The 17,580-nt window shown below is 44.3% G+C and overlaps 1 protein-coding gene across 4 annotated transcripts in view; it reads left to right on the forward strand.

Annotated features, from left to right (window-relative positions):
- The window catches only part of appa (amyloid beta (A4) precursor protein a), a 33,462-nt gene that overhangs the window by 5,515 nt on the left and 10,367 nt on the right, over positions 1–17,580 (forward strand). For 3 of the 4 annotated variants that reach the window (XM_034611135.1, XM_034611154.1, XM_034611144.1), the window contains exons 2-7: positions 9,548–9,715; positions 12,576–12,705; positions 12,911–13,023; positions 13,118–13,308; positions 13,692–14,020; positions 14,496–14,663. In XM_034611135.1, coding sequence (XP_034467026.1) covers positions 9,548–9,715; positions 12,576–12,705; positions 12,911–13,023; positions 13,118–13,308; positions 13,692–14,020; positions 14,496–14,663 — 1,099 coding nt within the window. The remainder of the gene's footprint in view (positions 1–9,547; positions 9,716–12,575; positions 12,706–12,910; positions 13,024–13,117; positions 13,309–13,691; positions 14,021–14,495; positions 14,664–17,580) is intronic. The other variant, XM_034611163.1, reaches the window with a different exon arrangement.

Here is a 17,580-nt window from a genome sequence, read left to right on the forward strand (position 1 = left end):
ACAGGTTTATTAACTGAATTTTTAAATGAAAAGAAAATGTCAAACATTTATTGCATTTCCACAGTTGTATAAGACAAATCCTTTCCACAACTCTTTATTTCCTCGAACCACAAAGGAGAGCTCTCTTTCTTCCAGTTTTTCAACACCTTCTTTTTTTTTCAATAAAAGGACATATTTATGGATGAAGGTACTCAGAAATCACGCTTCAGCGCATCTTTGATTTTCGTGAAGGTTGCTGACTCATTATTTTAAAGACGGAGAAGAAGTGAATTATCGCCACCTCCTATAAACTCCAAAATACCCACAGGGGTCTTTGTTTTTCCAAGGTTTTATTCCTCCCCTCGCAGAAATGATCTCGTCCCCTCGTCCCCTCTCTCCTCTTTTCCCGTGTCTGCACTCGTCCTCCCAGGTGTTCAGGGTTGCCATAGCAGTGGAGTCTTCCCCTGGTGCCTGGTACTTGGACTATAATTAGGGCCGCTGTGTGTTAATGCCGTCGTCCTTCTCACCCTCCTCAGACCCATCAGAAGATTTTCTCACTCTTGCGTTTTTTCCTTTTTCCTGAAAGGCTGTGTCATCCGTTCAGTATGTTACTGATATGCTTCTTGCCCTCGGCTTGAGATTCACAGTTCAGGGGGTTTATGAAACTAGTACCTCTTTGGAGTCGGGCGACACGCCATCAGTTGTGGGTGACAAGTCCTCTCGGAGTGTGAAATTGCAGTGCTTGTCGGAAATGCCAAAATCTGTGTGTACGTGTAGCTGTTGTCAGGGGGCTGCAAACGAGACTGGAGATTTCCGAGTGTTCCTGACTGTCTCCTGCTATTTCTGGGTCCTTTTCCTGTTTGGTCCTCACAATAATAGAAGACTTCCTGTGTTTGTTCGACAGAAGCGATGCAGTATAATGTGCGTACAGGAAACAACCTCATGTTTGAAGTGACTTTGCGGAAATTCCATTTGGGATTTTTAGAATTGTAATTTCCCATTGTGCCGCTCTGATATTAATCATCATCACTCAGTATTATATCAAGAGTTTTAATTCCAGCCATTTAACATATAATTAAATTAAAGTCGAAGGAGGGACAAACAGGATTCCTTTCACGATAGAAATCTTCCGCTGGTGATTGTGTTTGGAGGTCGGTGCTCGTATAACAACTAATGATGATTCCAGTTACACACACCCATCAGCCCCAGGGCCCTGATTCACAAACGACTTGTAATAACAACGCTGATGAGGGATGACCTTAACTCACAATCAGCCATGAGGCAGTTTTCTTTGTAGCAGTAAACATGGTTACTGGGCTTCTGGTCAATTTCAGCGTTGTTTGAGTGAAATCGGCGAAGAGAATTGTTGCACTCAGATTAATCAGCGCCTGCTCCTAAATTGCTGCTGAAGTAACACATTAGGAAAAAACAGTATTTTTGTGCTTTTCCAGCATCTGACACAGAAATTATGAAAAACATGTCTTGAAGGAATCCAGCTGAGAGAAGACGATGCTGTTGTGGTCCAAGCACATTAATGGTGGACTTTAATGGGATATTTAGAGTCTGGAATCTGAAGATGGTTCATTATTACGACGACGTGGAGATCCCTGTCTGCAAAACGCAGCCGCTGGTTTTAATGATGCAGGATGTTGATGCATCTTTCACTTTGGGCACAAACAAAATCCTTGTTAGCATATTTTTGGGAGAGATTACGACGAGATTTGCATAATTTCAGATCTGAGTAGCCCCAGTTCATGGTCTCACTGCTGAGTGTACCTTCAGTCCTTGGGTGTGTATGTGTGTGCATAGGTGATCACAGCTCCATCTGTGTGTGCTGGCGGCCGACTGCAGAGTTATTCCCAGCTGGATACCAGTGAAGTCAGAGCCAGGTTAGCATGCTGGTGCAGAACGAGTCGACCGTTGCCACTGGGTGAATTTTCGTAGGTGCACCGTCAGCTATACGAGCAGAGCACACATGCACACACACACACCAACCTGATGATGAAATTCCTTCTCCCAGATGACTTGGATAATGGTGTTGCCTCGGGTTGCCACAGCAATGACACAGGGAGGTTTATGACAGGCGGGTCTCCAGGGGACGAGAGCAGCCACCGTATCCATGGTGATAATAACTAAGGCAACCAAGAGTCCCTCCTTCACGTCCTGGCAAATTAAGTGGGCAGAAGTCAGGACTTTCTTTCTCCTCTCACACCCTTTAGATCAAATTTTAAACAGATTTGTCTAAGATGCTAATTCCCGGGGAACCACCAGACACAAAGCTTTAATCACATTGAATATGAATGAAGATGAAACTGAAATTCTCCTCACATAGGCAGTGGGAACTTGTGAAGATGAGAGAAAACTGACAAGACGGCGCGCACCAAATTGGTGCAGTTTTAAATTTGAGGTTGATCATCTACAGACAAGCGTGTTTACAATGTTTGAAAGGAGGAAACGTTTCATTGTGTCAGTTTGACCTTTTAAGCCCATACAAGTCAGGAAAATCAATATTGATCCCAGACCGACTTGGATCTATTGATTTAAGAAACGCCTGAATGAAGTCAATGCGGCGTCTCTCGAGGTGCTCGGGTTTCATCATAACCTGATTCACCGCAGCCAAAACTGTCGCCGCTTTAGAGGATGAGCCAGAGCTTCTGTTTTGCCCCAGAACTTGTAGTTTTTTTTTTTTTTATAAAGAAGACGTTCTGTCTGGTCTTTATATTCTGGTCTGTAATTGAACTTCTGGCTGGCTGGGAGTGTTAGGGGAAGGGAAGAGGGTCTGGCTGCCCTGTAATCAGGGAATCACCCTATACCCACTGGATCTGCTTCCCAAACATCCAGTGCAGATAATATTACACACACAACAGACTGGGATAGCGTTACACACACACTAACGCCCTGGTTACACTAGTTCCTCTGCATTTGTGCCTCTTGTCCACACATGATGTTTTGGGCAATTTTTACAAACGCCTTCCAAAATGCAGATTTTCAAAACCTCTCGTTTCCATGTATCTGTGCGTACATGTACAAGGCATGCCCACTTGTTTTGGGTAATGAGAATGCACCAGAAAGAACTACAACATGTGTATATATAACAGATATTTAGTAAAACGAAGGTCGTGTGGAAACTGGGGGAAAAATCCATTCAAAAAAATATCTGCAGTGCTGTAGACAAGGCCAAGGTCCAGTCAAAGACGATTTAAGAGTTTTAAGTAACGCCTGCTTATACAGCGTGCACGTGCAAGAGGGTTGAGCATCTCTTGTCCCCTCGCCAGCCTTATCCAATTCCGCCGTAGCACATCCTCTCAAGCTAAGCACACAAATTCCCACAGCCATGCACCTCGTAAACAACTCACACTCACTCGCACTTCAGCTCGATTCCACCACAACTGATTGATGAATGACCCAATGGGAAGCAACCTAAGATTACTGTATCACGTAACGCATTATCCCACTCGTAAACATCTACAGGCTGCCAAGGAGAACACGATAATGCCCTTATTCTTTGCACTGTGTCGCACTCGCAGGACTTTCCTTTTCTTTCTCGTCTCCGCGGCGATTGTGTGTCTCGGCCATTGTGAACCATCTGCAACACTCGGTTGACATTATCTTGAGTGTGATACAGTATGTTCCAGCCAGGACAATAACGCCTTGTCTTGTTATAGCTCCTGGTTTGGACGCAGCCGAAGATCCCTGTGAGAGATGTGTCCTCCAGTGAGAGAGAGAGAGAGAGTGTGTGTGTGTGTGTGTGTGTGTGCGTGTTTGGAGCTCTTGCGACACATCTTGCTCTCCAGGGAGTTTCCCCCTGGGGACGAGAGCTGATCTAAGGCACCACCACCACCACCCACCCACCCACCCCCCGCCTTTACCCAACTTCCCATGGCAGGCCTGGGCCACTCAGATAAGACTGTACAATTAATAGCACCGCAGGACCAGCACCCACAGGGGCACTTCAAAGATTGTGTGTGCGTGTGTGTGTTTGTGTCAGGAAAACATTCAGTCCGTTTCTCTGCCTCTTTGACTGAGAAGATACATGACGTGTGTGTGGGTGTGTGTTCATGTATGTACTTGCAGGATGTGTGTGTGTGTGTGTGTGATGTAGTAATTCTTGTTCTGACATCCCCCCCCATTTACATGTAATTGGTAATAAACCTCTCCCTGCGTTTTTAGTGCTGCTGATCACATCTCTGCTCACACATATCACTGCATTTTACACAATCACTTTGAGATGGGGAGTGGTTGGGCAATTTGCAGGGAGAGAAGAGTTATTATGTCTTTGAGAGTCACACACAAGTGGAGAGCCGTGCAGCTGCGTGGATTGATGAGGATGTTCGTTCCCCGGAGAGTCGAGGTTGCACCTGATTTATCTTTTCCGCCATAGTCGAGAAAGTCAGAAGAGGTGACTCAGACACAGATTTATACTTTTTTTTTTTTTACAACTTCAGCTTTATTCCTATCATTTTAGTATCCCCAAAATATTTTGTCCTCATGAATAATCACTTACCAATTAATGTTCTGTTGATAATCAATGAATGGACTGCTCATTCCAGCTCTAATCTATCCCACATGGGATCCCAAAAAACAAGACCTAATTTGTCAGGAATGAACCTTTAAGGCAGAACATGTGATATCAGACGTACGGCGAAGGAGCAGTGATTCCAGCTGTGAAAATGGGTCACCTGTCCGAGATGAGACGTGTGATTTGAATAGCGACGTAACAAGATCACTCAGACACACACATGCACGCGGAGGACGGTTCATGCAAAAGGCTGCAGCGAGCTCGCCGTCCTCTTCATGAACCATCTTGGTGCGGGAAACCACTTTATGGAATTGCAGCAGCAAATAATCTCACTTAAATCGCTATACTGCTGCAAACTTGTATGTTATTGCGTCGCATTATTAGATTGTCGCTTGGTTCTGTTTGTGTTCTTGTGTGTCTTTAGTGCGTCTCCCTTGGGGCAAAACAAATTCCATTTCCTCCTTAAATCATTACGGCGTCGTTGCTTTTTATGGTCTATGAACCAACAGTGTATGCCAAGCTTTAACAATTTGGACAAGGGCTGCGTGTGCAACTTAATTCCGTGGTCCTGTATGGGTCAGCAGGCGCTGGCGTTTCCGTCTGTGTTTTCTTGCTGTGACTGACTCGATTTTGGCGAGCTGCAGCTTCACCCTGCTGCAGCTCCCGAGGCACGACTGTCTTAATTTCTTCTGGGAGACGTCGCACGCCGGGCAACATGCGAGCCGGGTGTCTGCTGACTTTAATTGAACTATCTTCTCGGGGTCAATCTTTTACAGCATTAGCATCCGCTCCTCTGGCTTATTCCCTGCTGTTGACCGCGATGGCTATCATGCCAGATTTAGAGCAAAGGGGGATATTTCTCCTGACCAGGCTGCCGTCCTAATCCTCAGTGCCCAGATTACTGCTCCCTCCCCTGCAGGACGACCGGCTGGCCGGGCCAAGCGGCAGGACAGTGAACTATGGCTGAGATGGGATAAAGACACACACAGCCTGGTTTCTCCCTCTGTAATATACATTTGCCGTTGGTGTGTTCCGCCATTTGTTCGTCTGCCTTTTTTCAGTCCATCTGTTGCTCGCTCAGGGTAGATTCTAGCTGCGTAGCACTTAACCTTTTTAGTCTCCAGATTCGTATCTGTTCTTTTTGGGAGTATTTGGAAAATGAAAATTGTAAAAGATAAAAGATGAAGAAGGGTAGAGATTATTTTTCTACACAGTATAAACAGTGGCGTTACTGTTTGTCAGGAGGATCTTTTTAAAATTTTCACTTAACCCACGTTGAACTTTGCTGACAGAACATGCACACAGCCTTCTTCTCTGAGCTGCCTCTCTCCGACACCAGAATTACTCATCTTTTCTCCATTTAAGCCGTCCCTGATTTCCTTCAGACGCCCGCTCCGTCTCTGGCCCTTCATCCCCTCATCCTTTTTCTGTTTTACAGAGCGCTTGACCTTCTGCTCGCGCCCCGAAGGCTTATTGTCCAATTCATCTGTCCTCCGATCTCTCCCTGCCTCCTCGCCATTGTGGTTATTGTTCTTTTCTCTCACTTTCTCCTCCCGCTCATGCCTTTGCCACCATCCTGGGAGTCAGATTTATAAGCTTATAGCGAAGGCTTGGCCACTCGCCTCCTCCTCCTCCTCCTCCCTTCCTTGGCTAGAAGACAGACTGGTGAAGAGATAGCGGCGGAGAGGCTGAGAGGCAGGAAGGAGAAGAGAGTGTGATGGGCGAGGATATGATTTGCCAGCCAAAAGAGGATGACACAAAGAATTTGAATGTCAGAGAGCCACTGGAGCAGATTTGCGTACCTATGCCTCCAGCAGGGAGGAAGTTGGTTTATCTCTTTTAGAAAGCGACAGGGAGAGGCCACAGGGTGGGCAGATAAGGTCAGAATGAAACTGGGCACCCAGAAAGTGAGTTAATTAAAAGATAGCATGCCATGCAAAGAGACTTTTTAAAGATTATTTGAAAACTTTCTGCTCTCGGCCTGCCTTGGGTTGTACTATTAATGAGTGGTACGGGATTTGATCTATGCCCGGTAGCACTGCTCACACACAGATGGCAGTGTGGGAATCGAGCGTCACAGCCCTAAATAACCCCATCTGGTGCAGATGGCTCTGTGTCGAGACCGGGGGCCACCAGTGTTAAGTTGCCATGTGCTGGGGGCAAGAGGGGATTTTACACCCTAATTTGTACGTGTGTGTGTGGGGGGGGGGGGGGGGGGGGGGGGGGGATTTACTAATTTCCGTTCTACTACAGCTCGCAGCTCATCCCGTTGACCTGTTAGGGGTGTGAACATTGCTGATGCATATTTGACCCATGGGAGTGAAACCTGATCTCTGTCTGTCTGTCTCTGTCTGTCTGTCTTAACCACTTGGAGGAAAATAGACATATCAAATGTTTTTGGTTACTGAAGGTAAAGAGGTCATATTCTGTACTCAAAGATATAATAAACAACATTAGCATCGACTGTTTTTATTCCATGGGTCAAATATGCGTTAATATTTCATGAGAATATGGCAAAATCAGATTATTAGCAAATCTAATTACATTTCCTGAAATGTAGGCGGAGCTGCATGGATCGCTGTGGTTTAAACTTTGTCAAAGTTCCTATGAATCGATAAACCCGTCACATATTTGCTGAGTTATTTATGGTCGGGTGGTTTATGAATTCACAGGCTGTAAATCATGCATTCTGGTTAGACTCCAGTTTGGGAACAGTTATTAAATCAACTTGTCACAGAAAATATGAAAATGAACTCTCACATTCTTGGAATAACTTGGTGGCAACATTACCAGTAGAAAGCAGGAAATGCTGATAGTTTATTATAGTTATATTTCCTAATATGTATTATAACTGTTTATTGTGGAGACCATGATGTTTCAATATTAGAATTACAAATAAGACATTAAGAATATTTACTGATAATTAGTGAACTCATAACTCAGCTCAATAATACAGAAAGTTTATTCATTTTTACAATGTGTGTATTCTATTGAAGCACTTTGTATTGCAGGCCACAAACAGCACAGAGCTAATTATATGATTGTCCTCTCATTCAGAGCAAAGCAACAGCCAATCACAGAGCTGTCCCTGCCCTGTTTATCTTTACTGCAGGTAAAGACTTTGACCTTGTTTGACTGTTTGTATTGCGTTTATAATTAAAGATGTCACATTGGTACAGTTATAAAGTTATTACCTAATGCAGCTTGGTGTTCACTTGTCTAGTTAATGTTATATAATGTAAGGGAAATTAATTTGTATAGGGTGTTATTGTCCACAGAGGTCATTCAATGTGCTTCACAGAAATAAAAGAAGCATAAAAGTACAGATCAGAAGCATAAAAATGTTAAAAAGGGAAAAATATTTTAAAGAAACCGTATGAAAGCACAAATGATAAAACAGGTAATGACTAATTAAAGTGCAGGATTAAGTGAAGGCACAGAAAAACAGATTGGATATCCGTGTGAAGTGTGACTCTGTGAAGCTTTTTTAACTGTGGAAAATTGGGTTTGTACATTTTCAGGAGTTTGACTTTCACTACCACATCTGAATTATTGCGCGTCCCTTCCATAGCCTCAAACGGATCATTACAAGCCGCACAACTGTTTATTTTCTGTTGCACAATAGCATTGGACGGCATCACATTGTACAGGTGTAGGTTTTATTGCATTCACCTCATGCTTGTGTAGCCCGGCGAAGCTTTCTCCTCTGCCTATGCCGGTTTCTGTGAGTGCAGTCAAGTGTAGATGGAAACAGCTGCAGCGAGGACCGACTCATTCGTCTGCCAAATGTCATTGTTGGTAAATGGAATATAATGCAAGCTGATAAAGTCCATCTTCCTGCCGATGCACTAGATACATGGCTGTAAAATCGACCCAAACAGTTTGGTTTTCAGCTTCAAATTTAATCCGAATTGATCGCCCCATCAGCTTTTCTCGTTTGTTGGACGAGGACTTTATGCCCCCGGCTGCTTGAAGAAAAATCAAGTCTGGAGGAAGGAATATGCTATCCATCTCACAAAACAGCATTTGTTCGCCTGCCAGGGCCTTGAAAACCATTAACACGATTAGGCAGCACACAATGGCAACACTCCCTCTCCTCCCTCCCTCAGTCTCCTTCTCTTTTTTTTCTCCCCCCCCCCCTCGTATTCCCTCCCATTTTGTTCGAGCTCATTTGCCAGTACAATGCAGACATTCACTGGTTTGTCTGCACCTCTTCTCCTGGGGGAAGTTCGGCACAAAAACCTCTGAATTCATGCAGATACACACACAGACCAACGCACAGGAGCATAAATTAACACAAAAATTAATACATTCATGCCAAAGGGGGACTCACAAACACACATTCGCTCGCGCACACTCCCTTTGCCTGCAGCCAACCTGCTCTTATGCGCAGGGTGTGCTGCGCTAATGGAGAGAAACAAACCAAAAACAAATCAACAGAGGGTTATATAAACACTATACTGTCCTGGAAAAACTTGGGCATGAGCACAGAGATGTACACCCGCTGTTCCCATATAAGCAGCAGAGCAGAGGATTGGATGTGTGTGTGTGTGTGTGTGCATCACAGAAAGCAGCGGGTGGATTGCTTCAGGCCGGTTGTTTGAGGCAATTTATTCCTCTGACATTATTGATTTTTCGTGTCCATCCTTTTGTTCTGTTCTCCAGCATTTTTTCGGCGAGATCGTTTGCTCGAACACACAGTCGCAAAGAGGCGTTTAGTACGATGCTCGCAGTGCCATGACTAAGAGTTTTTTAAGAACACAGAAATCCAACCCAGATCCTCGTCTGTGGCTTTCCTCCTCCTCTATCTGTTCTCTCTCTCTCTCTCTCGCTCACCTCGTCTTACTTTTCATCTACCATGCTAATCTCCTTTCCTCTCCTCTCCTCTCTCCCCCCTTTATCCGAGCAATAAAATTTAATTGCATCCGTCTTGCGTTTTTTTTCAGCGCAAGTGCTCAAGGAGTTTAACATGAGTGGTAATTCTCATTAAATCTCTCTCTCTCTCCTTTTTTTTTTAATCTGTCTCCCCCCCCCCCCACCCACCTCTAGGTGCCTACAGATGTTTCCATGGGTCTGTTGGCAGAGCCCCAGGTGGCCATGTTTTGCGGTAAACTCAACATGCACATCAACGTGCAGAGCGGCAAGTGGGAGCCGGACCCCTCAGGCACCAAGAGCTGCATCGGAACCAAGGAGGGCATCCTGCAGTACTGCCAGGAGGTAAGATGTGTGTGTGTGTGTGTGTGTGTGTGAGATAATGGGAGATGTAACAGAAGCTGCTTACCTTCTGTTCCTTATGTAAAACTGTTTATTTCCTCTCCTGAATCAATTAACTCCCATATTACACCGTTTTAAAGCTGATATGAATCTTAAGTGTCTGTAATGTAACAAGCAACAGCTGGATGTGGTGTAGTTAAGGTGGGGGATATAGATATTGAATGTCAGGGTTGTTTTGAAATGATAATATCGTGAAGGTGAAATGTTTTGTCTTCGGTTTGCAGCGGGAGTAAGAGGTGTCGTTTCCTCCCCAGACCAATCTTCCTCATCAATCATCATAATTTGTTACGGCTTCACAGCTTGAAAATGGCTCTAATTTAGCTGCGTGCCTGTTGATATATGGATTTCTTAAACAGTAATTACCCCGTGTTTATTTAGTTTTGAACGAGAAATAATCCTGGATGATAAATGTTTACAGTCGTGCCATTTAAGTTGGATTTTTTGGGTCGGATGATTTACACTTAAGCCATTAAACTGACACTCTCGGAGAAAATAACAGTGATTGAGCAGGTAGCAGTGTAGCGTCTTTATGGAGAGGAGAGTTTGCAGGAAGCGAGATTTTCTTTTCTAGGGGATTTACAGTTTTATTTTGCAGTGTTTGTGCAAGTGAGAATAATCTTATAATGGGTGTGTGGTTCCAAACAAGATGGTACAAAAATAATTTGTATCTGGCTTATAATCTGAGCCAGGTGCAAGAAGATACAGCGAAACACAAAGTATTAGAGGCAGTAGAGACACAACGGATCACAAAACTCATGATTGGAATCAGATCATGGTTTTTAGTCATGCATCGGATAATATTTCGGATCAACACAAGATATCTCTCGGTTATTGTTTTGCCACGTTCTGTCTGCAGCGCTATTTGCCTCATGCTCGCTTGTTCTTTCCCTCTCGCGCACACTTGCTTTCGTCCATAAAGGTTTTACCACCCACGTAGACAGTCAGTCCTCATACTGCGTACCTGCAGGTCTCAGCATTCGATGCAGTTCTCTTACACGGAGGAACTTCTATTTCACTCTCTAGTCAGTATACCTGTCACTCAGTCTGTGATGCATGTGAAATCGAACTGCATACTGCCACAGACCAAAACAATATTGCGGGAAAACACTGGTTTTCTGTGCTGGTTCCGCCAGGGAGCCAAAATTCTTCCGCTCCTCTCTTCGCCATGACTTTCACCGTCAACTGCTTTTAACATGTGCCGTTCACATGAACACACAACTGCTTTGGTTTAGCTACATCTCAGGGTTGAAATTGAAGGTATTACTTAAAAAACTGTATTTTAGTGTCCAAACTGTGGGGGCCGATCCATGCAAATCACAGCTCAACCGTGGTCCGTTACTCTACAAAGGGGCAGACTGATATATTTGTTCCTGCTGGGTTTTGAGAACACAGTCCGTCATGAGAGTCTGCAAACAGATTGGTTTTTTTATTCGCCAAAAATCCTCCACTTTGGCCGAATGACACGATGCCAGAACTCTGCTCAGTAAACAAGCTGCTTAGGCCCATATGACCTGATGTTAGAAGCTTGGGTTAGTTTGTTATTAGGTGAAAGCTAACCAGGTCAACCACCACACAGTGAACGCCTCTGTTCTATGGATTAACTGTTGTGCTGAGTGAATTTTTTTTTCATTTACTGCAGCATTTCATTTGGGAGCAGTGTAGACGATCACTGCACTACGTAAGACCGGAGTGTTAAAAGGGAGTTGTCCGATAAGAGGAAGTGATGCATTCTGAGTTTCTCTGAAAAGCATTTAAGACAAGCTCAAAGAAGCATTAGCTCATCCTCCCTGTGTTACCACAAATACAAACCCTGCAACGACAAATAAATGCTTTGGAACAATCTGTCTCGGGTCCCAGAATTTGAACTTTGAAAAATAGACGACATGAAACGTTTTCCCCTCAAAGCAGAGCAGAGGAACACGGCTTGACAAATGCAAGAATAAGAAGGAGCCAAGAAGTTGATGGAGTTCTTTTTTGTGCATGAAGGGAGAGAGGAGGTGTCGTAGAGAAGGATGAGAGGAGTGGGCACAGGGACACGTTGAATATTGTGCTGAGGCAGATGTCATGCATGGCTGAGGAGAACACAGAGGTAAACACAGAGTCTACCAAGCAGAGAGTGCATCGACTAGCACTGCGGTAATGTTAAGAGCCAGAATATTTTGTAGAACAAGCGTCGCCGAATGTTTCACCAAATTAATAATTGTTTTCTGTAGAAAGCAAGAGCAAAGGTGGCCTGCAGAAAGAGCTGCGAGGCTACGAACAAGGAGCTGCAATGGTGAGGGGCTGTATCAATGTAAAATGCAGAAATTCTCAAAGAGAACAGGGTCAGAAATGTTTGTAATTTTTATCCATGTTGCATTCTACACTGGAGGTCATGTGATAAGAGCCGAAGACGAATCAGCAAAGGCTACATCCAGACCGAATAGATCCATGAAGATCAAACTATAACCTCTCCGTTTTAGCAGCTGTAAAACACCAGAGTAGTGTGGACAGCAAGGGTATCCGTAGCAGAGTTTTGAAACAAAAATGTTGCAGAGGAGGTTCTGAGAGAGAAACGACTAAAAGAAGAGCGATGTACGGGTAAAAATACAAAATAAATGAGCAGTGTAGGAGGATAAATGGGTCATGCACGTTTGAAGGTGTGTGTAGGACACAGAGAGGGCGAATCCACGCTTATTGCATCTCTGGTTCCCACTGTAGAGTAGGTGCTAAAAAGGTTTGGCTGTAAGTGATGGATGGGTGAAGAGGAAAACCCTCTATTCTCTCATTTTGTATTATATAATGTATATTCCTGTCTTTGTAGGTGTACCCAGAGCTCCAGATTACCAATGTGGTGGAGGCCAACCAGCCAATCAGCATCCAGAACTGGTGCAAGAAGGGACGCAAGCAGTGTCACAGCCACATGCACATCGTCGTGCCCTACCGCTGCCTGGGTGAGTCTGTTATAGGATTTCACTGACTCACACTTTTGAGCGCTTTTCGTGGAAAACATTTCTAGAAATTGGCGTTACCATAGCAACCAAGGAGTCAGGAGAGTCAGCTATGCTCACTTTGAGTTTTTTTTAGTGTTGGTTGAGATGTGTCTGGGCTGTGCACAATTTCTAAATATGGATGTTGTTGTTGTTGCTGCTGCTGCAGTGGGAGAATTCGTGAGCGACGCCCTGCTCGTCCCGGACAAGTGCAAGTTCCTGCACCAGGAGCGCATGGACCAGTGTGAGAGCCACTTGCACTGGCACACCGTCGCCAAAGAGGTGAGTACATGCACACACACACACACCTTCATGCGTAGTTTTTACCTATTTACTAATCTACAGTCTAATTCTCACTTTGTCTTGCTTTCTGTAGTCCTGTGGAGACCGCACCATGAATCTCCATGACTACGGGATGCTGTTGCCGTGTGGCATCGACCGTTTCCGAGGAGTAGAGTTTGTGTGCTGTCCCGCTGAGGCGGAGCGGGAGGCTGATAGCGCCGAGCAGGACGCTGATGATTCTGATGTCTGGTGGGGCGGTGCGGAGACCGACTACTCTGACAACAGGTATTTAAACAAACACACACACACACACACACACACACACACACACACACACACACACACACACACACACACACACACACACACACACACATATAAATGAGGGCAAAGGAGCAGCAGAGTAATACATCAGTGCTCAGATGATCATAGATTCTACCACTTTCATTTTCAACGCTGGCATGAAGATGAAATTTCTGTCCTTGAACGCCATGGTTATAATTTAGAGTCTCTGTCCTCATCTCCTCCTCATTTATTCTCTTTGTCTTCCTCATCCCTCTTTCTCTGACACCTTTCCTTCCCATAATCGTGCTCATTGGCTCCATATGTCTCACCTTCTCCCCCTTTCCTTCTCTCCCTTTTTCTACCAATCCCTCCTCCCCTACCAGTATGGTGCGGGAGCCAGAGCCAGTGGAGCAGCAAGAGGAAGCCAGGCCATCTGCGGCGGTAGAGGAGGATAAGGAAGAGGAGGTGGCTGAGGAAGATGAGGAGGAGGAGGAGGAGGAGGAGGACCTTCTGGACAATGACCAGGACGGAGACGGGGAGGAGGATGAGGATGAGGAGGCAGTGGAGGAGGAGGAGGAAGAGGAGGATGGTGGCCACTTCATTAGCGACACATTCGACGACAACGACGATGCTGACGAGCCGACCACCAACGTTGCCATGACAACCACCACCACCACCACCACCACCGAGTCTGTGGAGGAAGTTGTCCGGGGTGAGGAACTTACCTTCTGTTTTATATTTCGTCCCCTGTTATTTTTTTTCGTTAACAGGGTTTGTGAACATGATCAGATGACGTGTTTCTTTGCGTTCGGATTAATGTGGAACAAGCGGCAACATGTAAAAACGTGTTTTCCCCATTTTTTCATGCTTTGCTAAACACAGCCGAACCTCGACCTCGCCCTGCTAAACACAGCCGAACCTCCTGCTGTCATTTTTCTTATTGTGCTCATTTGTCATTTCACAGCGCTCATTAGCTACGTTCCATTAGAATCAGAATTGGTTGTACCAGCTTTGTTTTTTCATTTCAGTGTTAAATTGCTCTTACAATCGGTTCTGGCTTTCTTCACACACCCTGTTGTAGCATCATGCATTTTATATCTATAACATGTCCTTTTTTTTATAGGTGAACACAAGATCTTTACATAGAGACATGAGATTAAGTGTGTGTGTGTGTGTGTGTGTCCAAGATGTGTGCTGGGCCAACGCAGAGACTGGTCCATGCCGGGCCATGCTGCCACGCTGGTACTTTGACCGACAGGACGGCCGCTGTGCTCAGTTTATCTACGGTGGCTGCGGAGGCAACAGGAATAACTTTGACTCAGAGGAGTACTGCCTGTCTGTCTGCAGCAGCGTCAGTAAGTCCTGCTCACATCCGACCGGCAGCTCGCCGCTCTCAGCAGTCGTTTTCCTCTCTAGCTCGTCCCTAACCCTCGTTGTTCCTCGCTGTCCGCTTGATATTAACAGCAGAACATTCTCGCCTGGTGTGTTTCTCCTGTCGACTCCTTTCCTAGCTAACGTTTACTTATTCCTCGTCGTGTGTGTGTGTGTGTGTGTGTGTGTGTGTGTGTGTGTGTGTGTGTGTGTGTGTGTGTGTGTGTGTGTGTGTGTGTGTGTGTGTGTGTGTGTGTGTGTGTGTGTGTGTGTGTGTGTGTGTGTGTGTGTGTGTGTGTGTGTGTGGTTCATCCAGCAAATAAAGCTGTTTGCACTAAAAATAGACTTTACCTTTCCCACAATCCTTTGCAGGTTCTTGAAGCCACCGTCCTGATCCCCTTTGCACTCACTGTCACCTTTGCTCTTACACCCAGGTCGGTTGTGATTGGTGATTTAAATAAATTTATAAATAGTGATCCAATATCACAGCAAAAGCAAAACTGAAAACCGATTTTGTAAATCAGAACTCTGAGTTTTCTCCTTTCCTCTTCTATTAATAATCTCACAGCCCCTCAGAGCACAAGCACGTACGTTAATCAAATAGATTAAGAGATTGCTGAAATAAATGAAGTAGTGAACCACTGCCAAACAGCATGTTCCAGTAATAGTGGTTAGATACATAGGGTCATTTTCATGGACAATTTGCTTCAGTGGCTGCCTGGCACAGTGGATTCTTTTACATTACCATGGTGACAGTGTTGTTTCCCTATAGAGCATGTATAATAACCATGATCATCTCTGCGATTACAGCCGTTTCACAGGCATCGCCTCACACTTTAGCATGAAAATGAGCTGTAAAACCATCCAGGCAGGAATTATTCTTTGCAATAATCCTCACCTCACGGCACATTATCCTTTGCATTCCTGACACGTGGCGGGCTCGCTTACATTATTCCGTCCTTATCACTGAGGAATCTTTGTAAATACATTTAAACATAAAAACACATTAAAAAAAAAAGAATCGGATGATAAAAATAAAAGTTTTAAAGACTTAAATTGACTTAAATCGGGTGTCACATTAGCCTCCTGCAATTTTGAAAATGTGAGACGTTTCTCAGGCAGCGGTTAAGGAAGAACTCATCAATACATCATTACCTGCTGTCAGCGAATACCTGCCTCCTACATCACATCGGGATGATTGATTAGCGGGAAAATGGGGACGACTGCTGGAGGATTTCTCACCTTGTCGATATGTTTGGAATTTCTTAATAACAGAGACTTCTCCGATCATTCAGTAACAAATGGAACTGATTGGATTTTAAGTGTGTCTGTCTGTCTGTCTGTGCATGTGTGTGTTAGCATGTGTGCAGATGGGGGCTGTATGTGATGGCGGGGAGCGGAAGACGGTTTCAGTGTTATTCCGCTGATTTCATTCAGTGTGTGTGTGAGTGTGAGTCTCATTCACAAAGTGTGTGATCTGCCCTGCAGCAAAATGGAGTCACGCTATATGGAGTCCCTATATTTGGATCTAATTCTATCGTGTGTGTGTGTGTGTGTGTGTGTGTGTGTGTGTGTGTGTGTGTGTGTGTGTGTGTGTGTGTGTGTGTGTGTGTGTGTGTGTGTGTGTGTGTGTGTGTGTGTGTGTGTGTGTGTGTGTGTGTGTGTGTGTGTGTGTGTGTGTGTGTGTGCAAATATGCATATATGCATGTGTGATAAGGGATTTCTGCCCTGCGTAGCATAGTGGAGATGAGAAACTGCTGCAGTGTCTAACCCACACACACATGTTGTGTTCAATTAACATTCAATCACAGTAAGTCTTATATATTCCAAGAGTAAAATGTAATATATTCATACGACAGATAATGACATGATAATAATAATCAGTCATTTTTACACAGCAGAAAAAGACACTTTTCTGTCATTGTTCTCAATCTGTGTTTGCTCCAACATTATAATAATTCAGTCTTTGTCCAGTTAATGAAAGATTTGTCTTTGCCCCAAATCTCTCGCACTCTCACTATTCCCCTACTCAGTGATTCTCAACCTGAGGGTCCTAATCCCCACGGGGCTCGCAAGATAATTTTTAGGCGTTGCCAGATAGTTGTGGAGGAAAACATGACGTAATATATTCAAAATAAAATGACATATTTTAGACTGGGGGTAGTTCTTACATGTAATTGTCTGCGTGTTTGTGAGAGTCAAAGTTGGACCCTAACCCTAAATCAGGAGGTCAGGTCAGAGAGGTGCGTGTGGCGGCTCAGGGGATTTATATTTTTAATGTTTTTGACTCTGCATTTATTATAATCTATCGTGGCACGTTTTTTAAAAAGTAATTTACATTTACATACCACGGATGCTAAATAATTTGCTTCACAGAGTGATTTTTGGAAGGCTTCCATATAAAATGGTGCAGCAGGAAGAGGCGGCAAATAGGGACTAAGGAAAACTATGTCACAGTGCTTTGATTTGTGAAAGCTATACAGTGCAGTGGGAACGCCTCACAGCATTGACAAAAGAAAATTAGAATTAGTGGATTGACACGTGAAGGGTTTACCAAATGACCAAATAATATTTTATTCTCGGATTATCTAACAGATCCAGATTTTTGCCTCCTCTCAACCCTCTGGAGTCTGTGCGTTTTTGAGTCCAATATGTCGATATACCATCTAAAATTTAAACATTAATTGTCTGCTAATATAGACAATTCTGTTCTGTAAAAAGGTACCAAGCATTGGGATTGTAAACATCTCTAAATGTGGTTTTAAAAAAAAAAAAAAGGCTAAATCAAAATCATTCAGAAACGGCTTAACCAGCCCACGACTTCTAAGGGTTAAACCCAAATTTCATCAGCATTGAACGATGACACACAAAAAAAAAGCAATATCCTTGTAGCTCTGGATA

This window comes from Hippoglossus hippoglossus, chromosome 2, assembly GCF_009819705.1.
Source record: "Hippoglossus hippoglossus isolate fHipHip1 chromosome 2, fHipHip1.pri, whole genome shotgun sequence".
Lineage (NCBI taxonomy): Eukaryota > Metazoa > Chordata > Actinopteri > Pleuronectiformes > Pleuronectidae > Hippoglossus > Hippoglossus hippoglossus.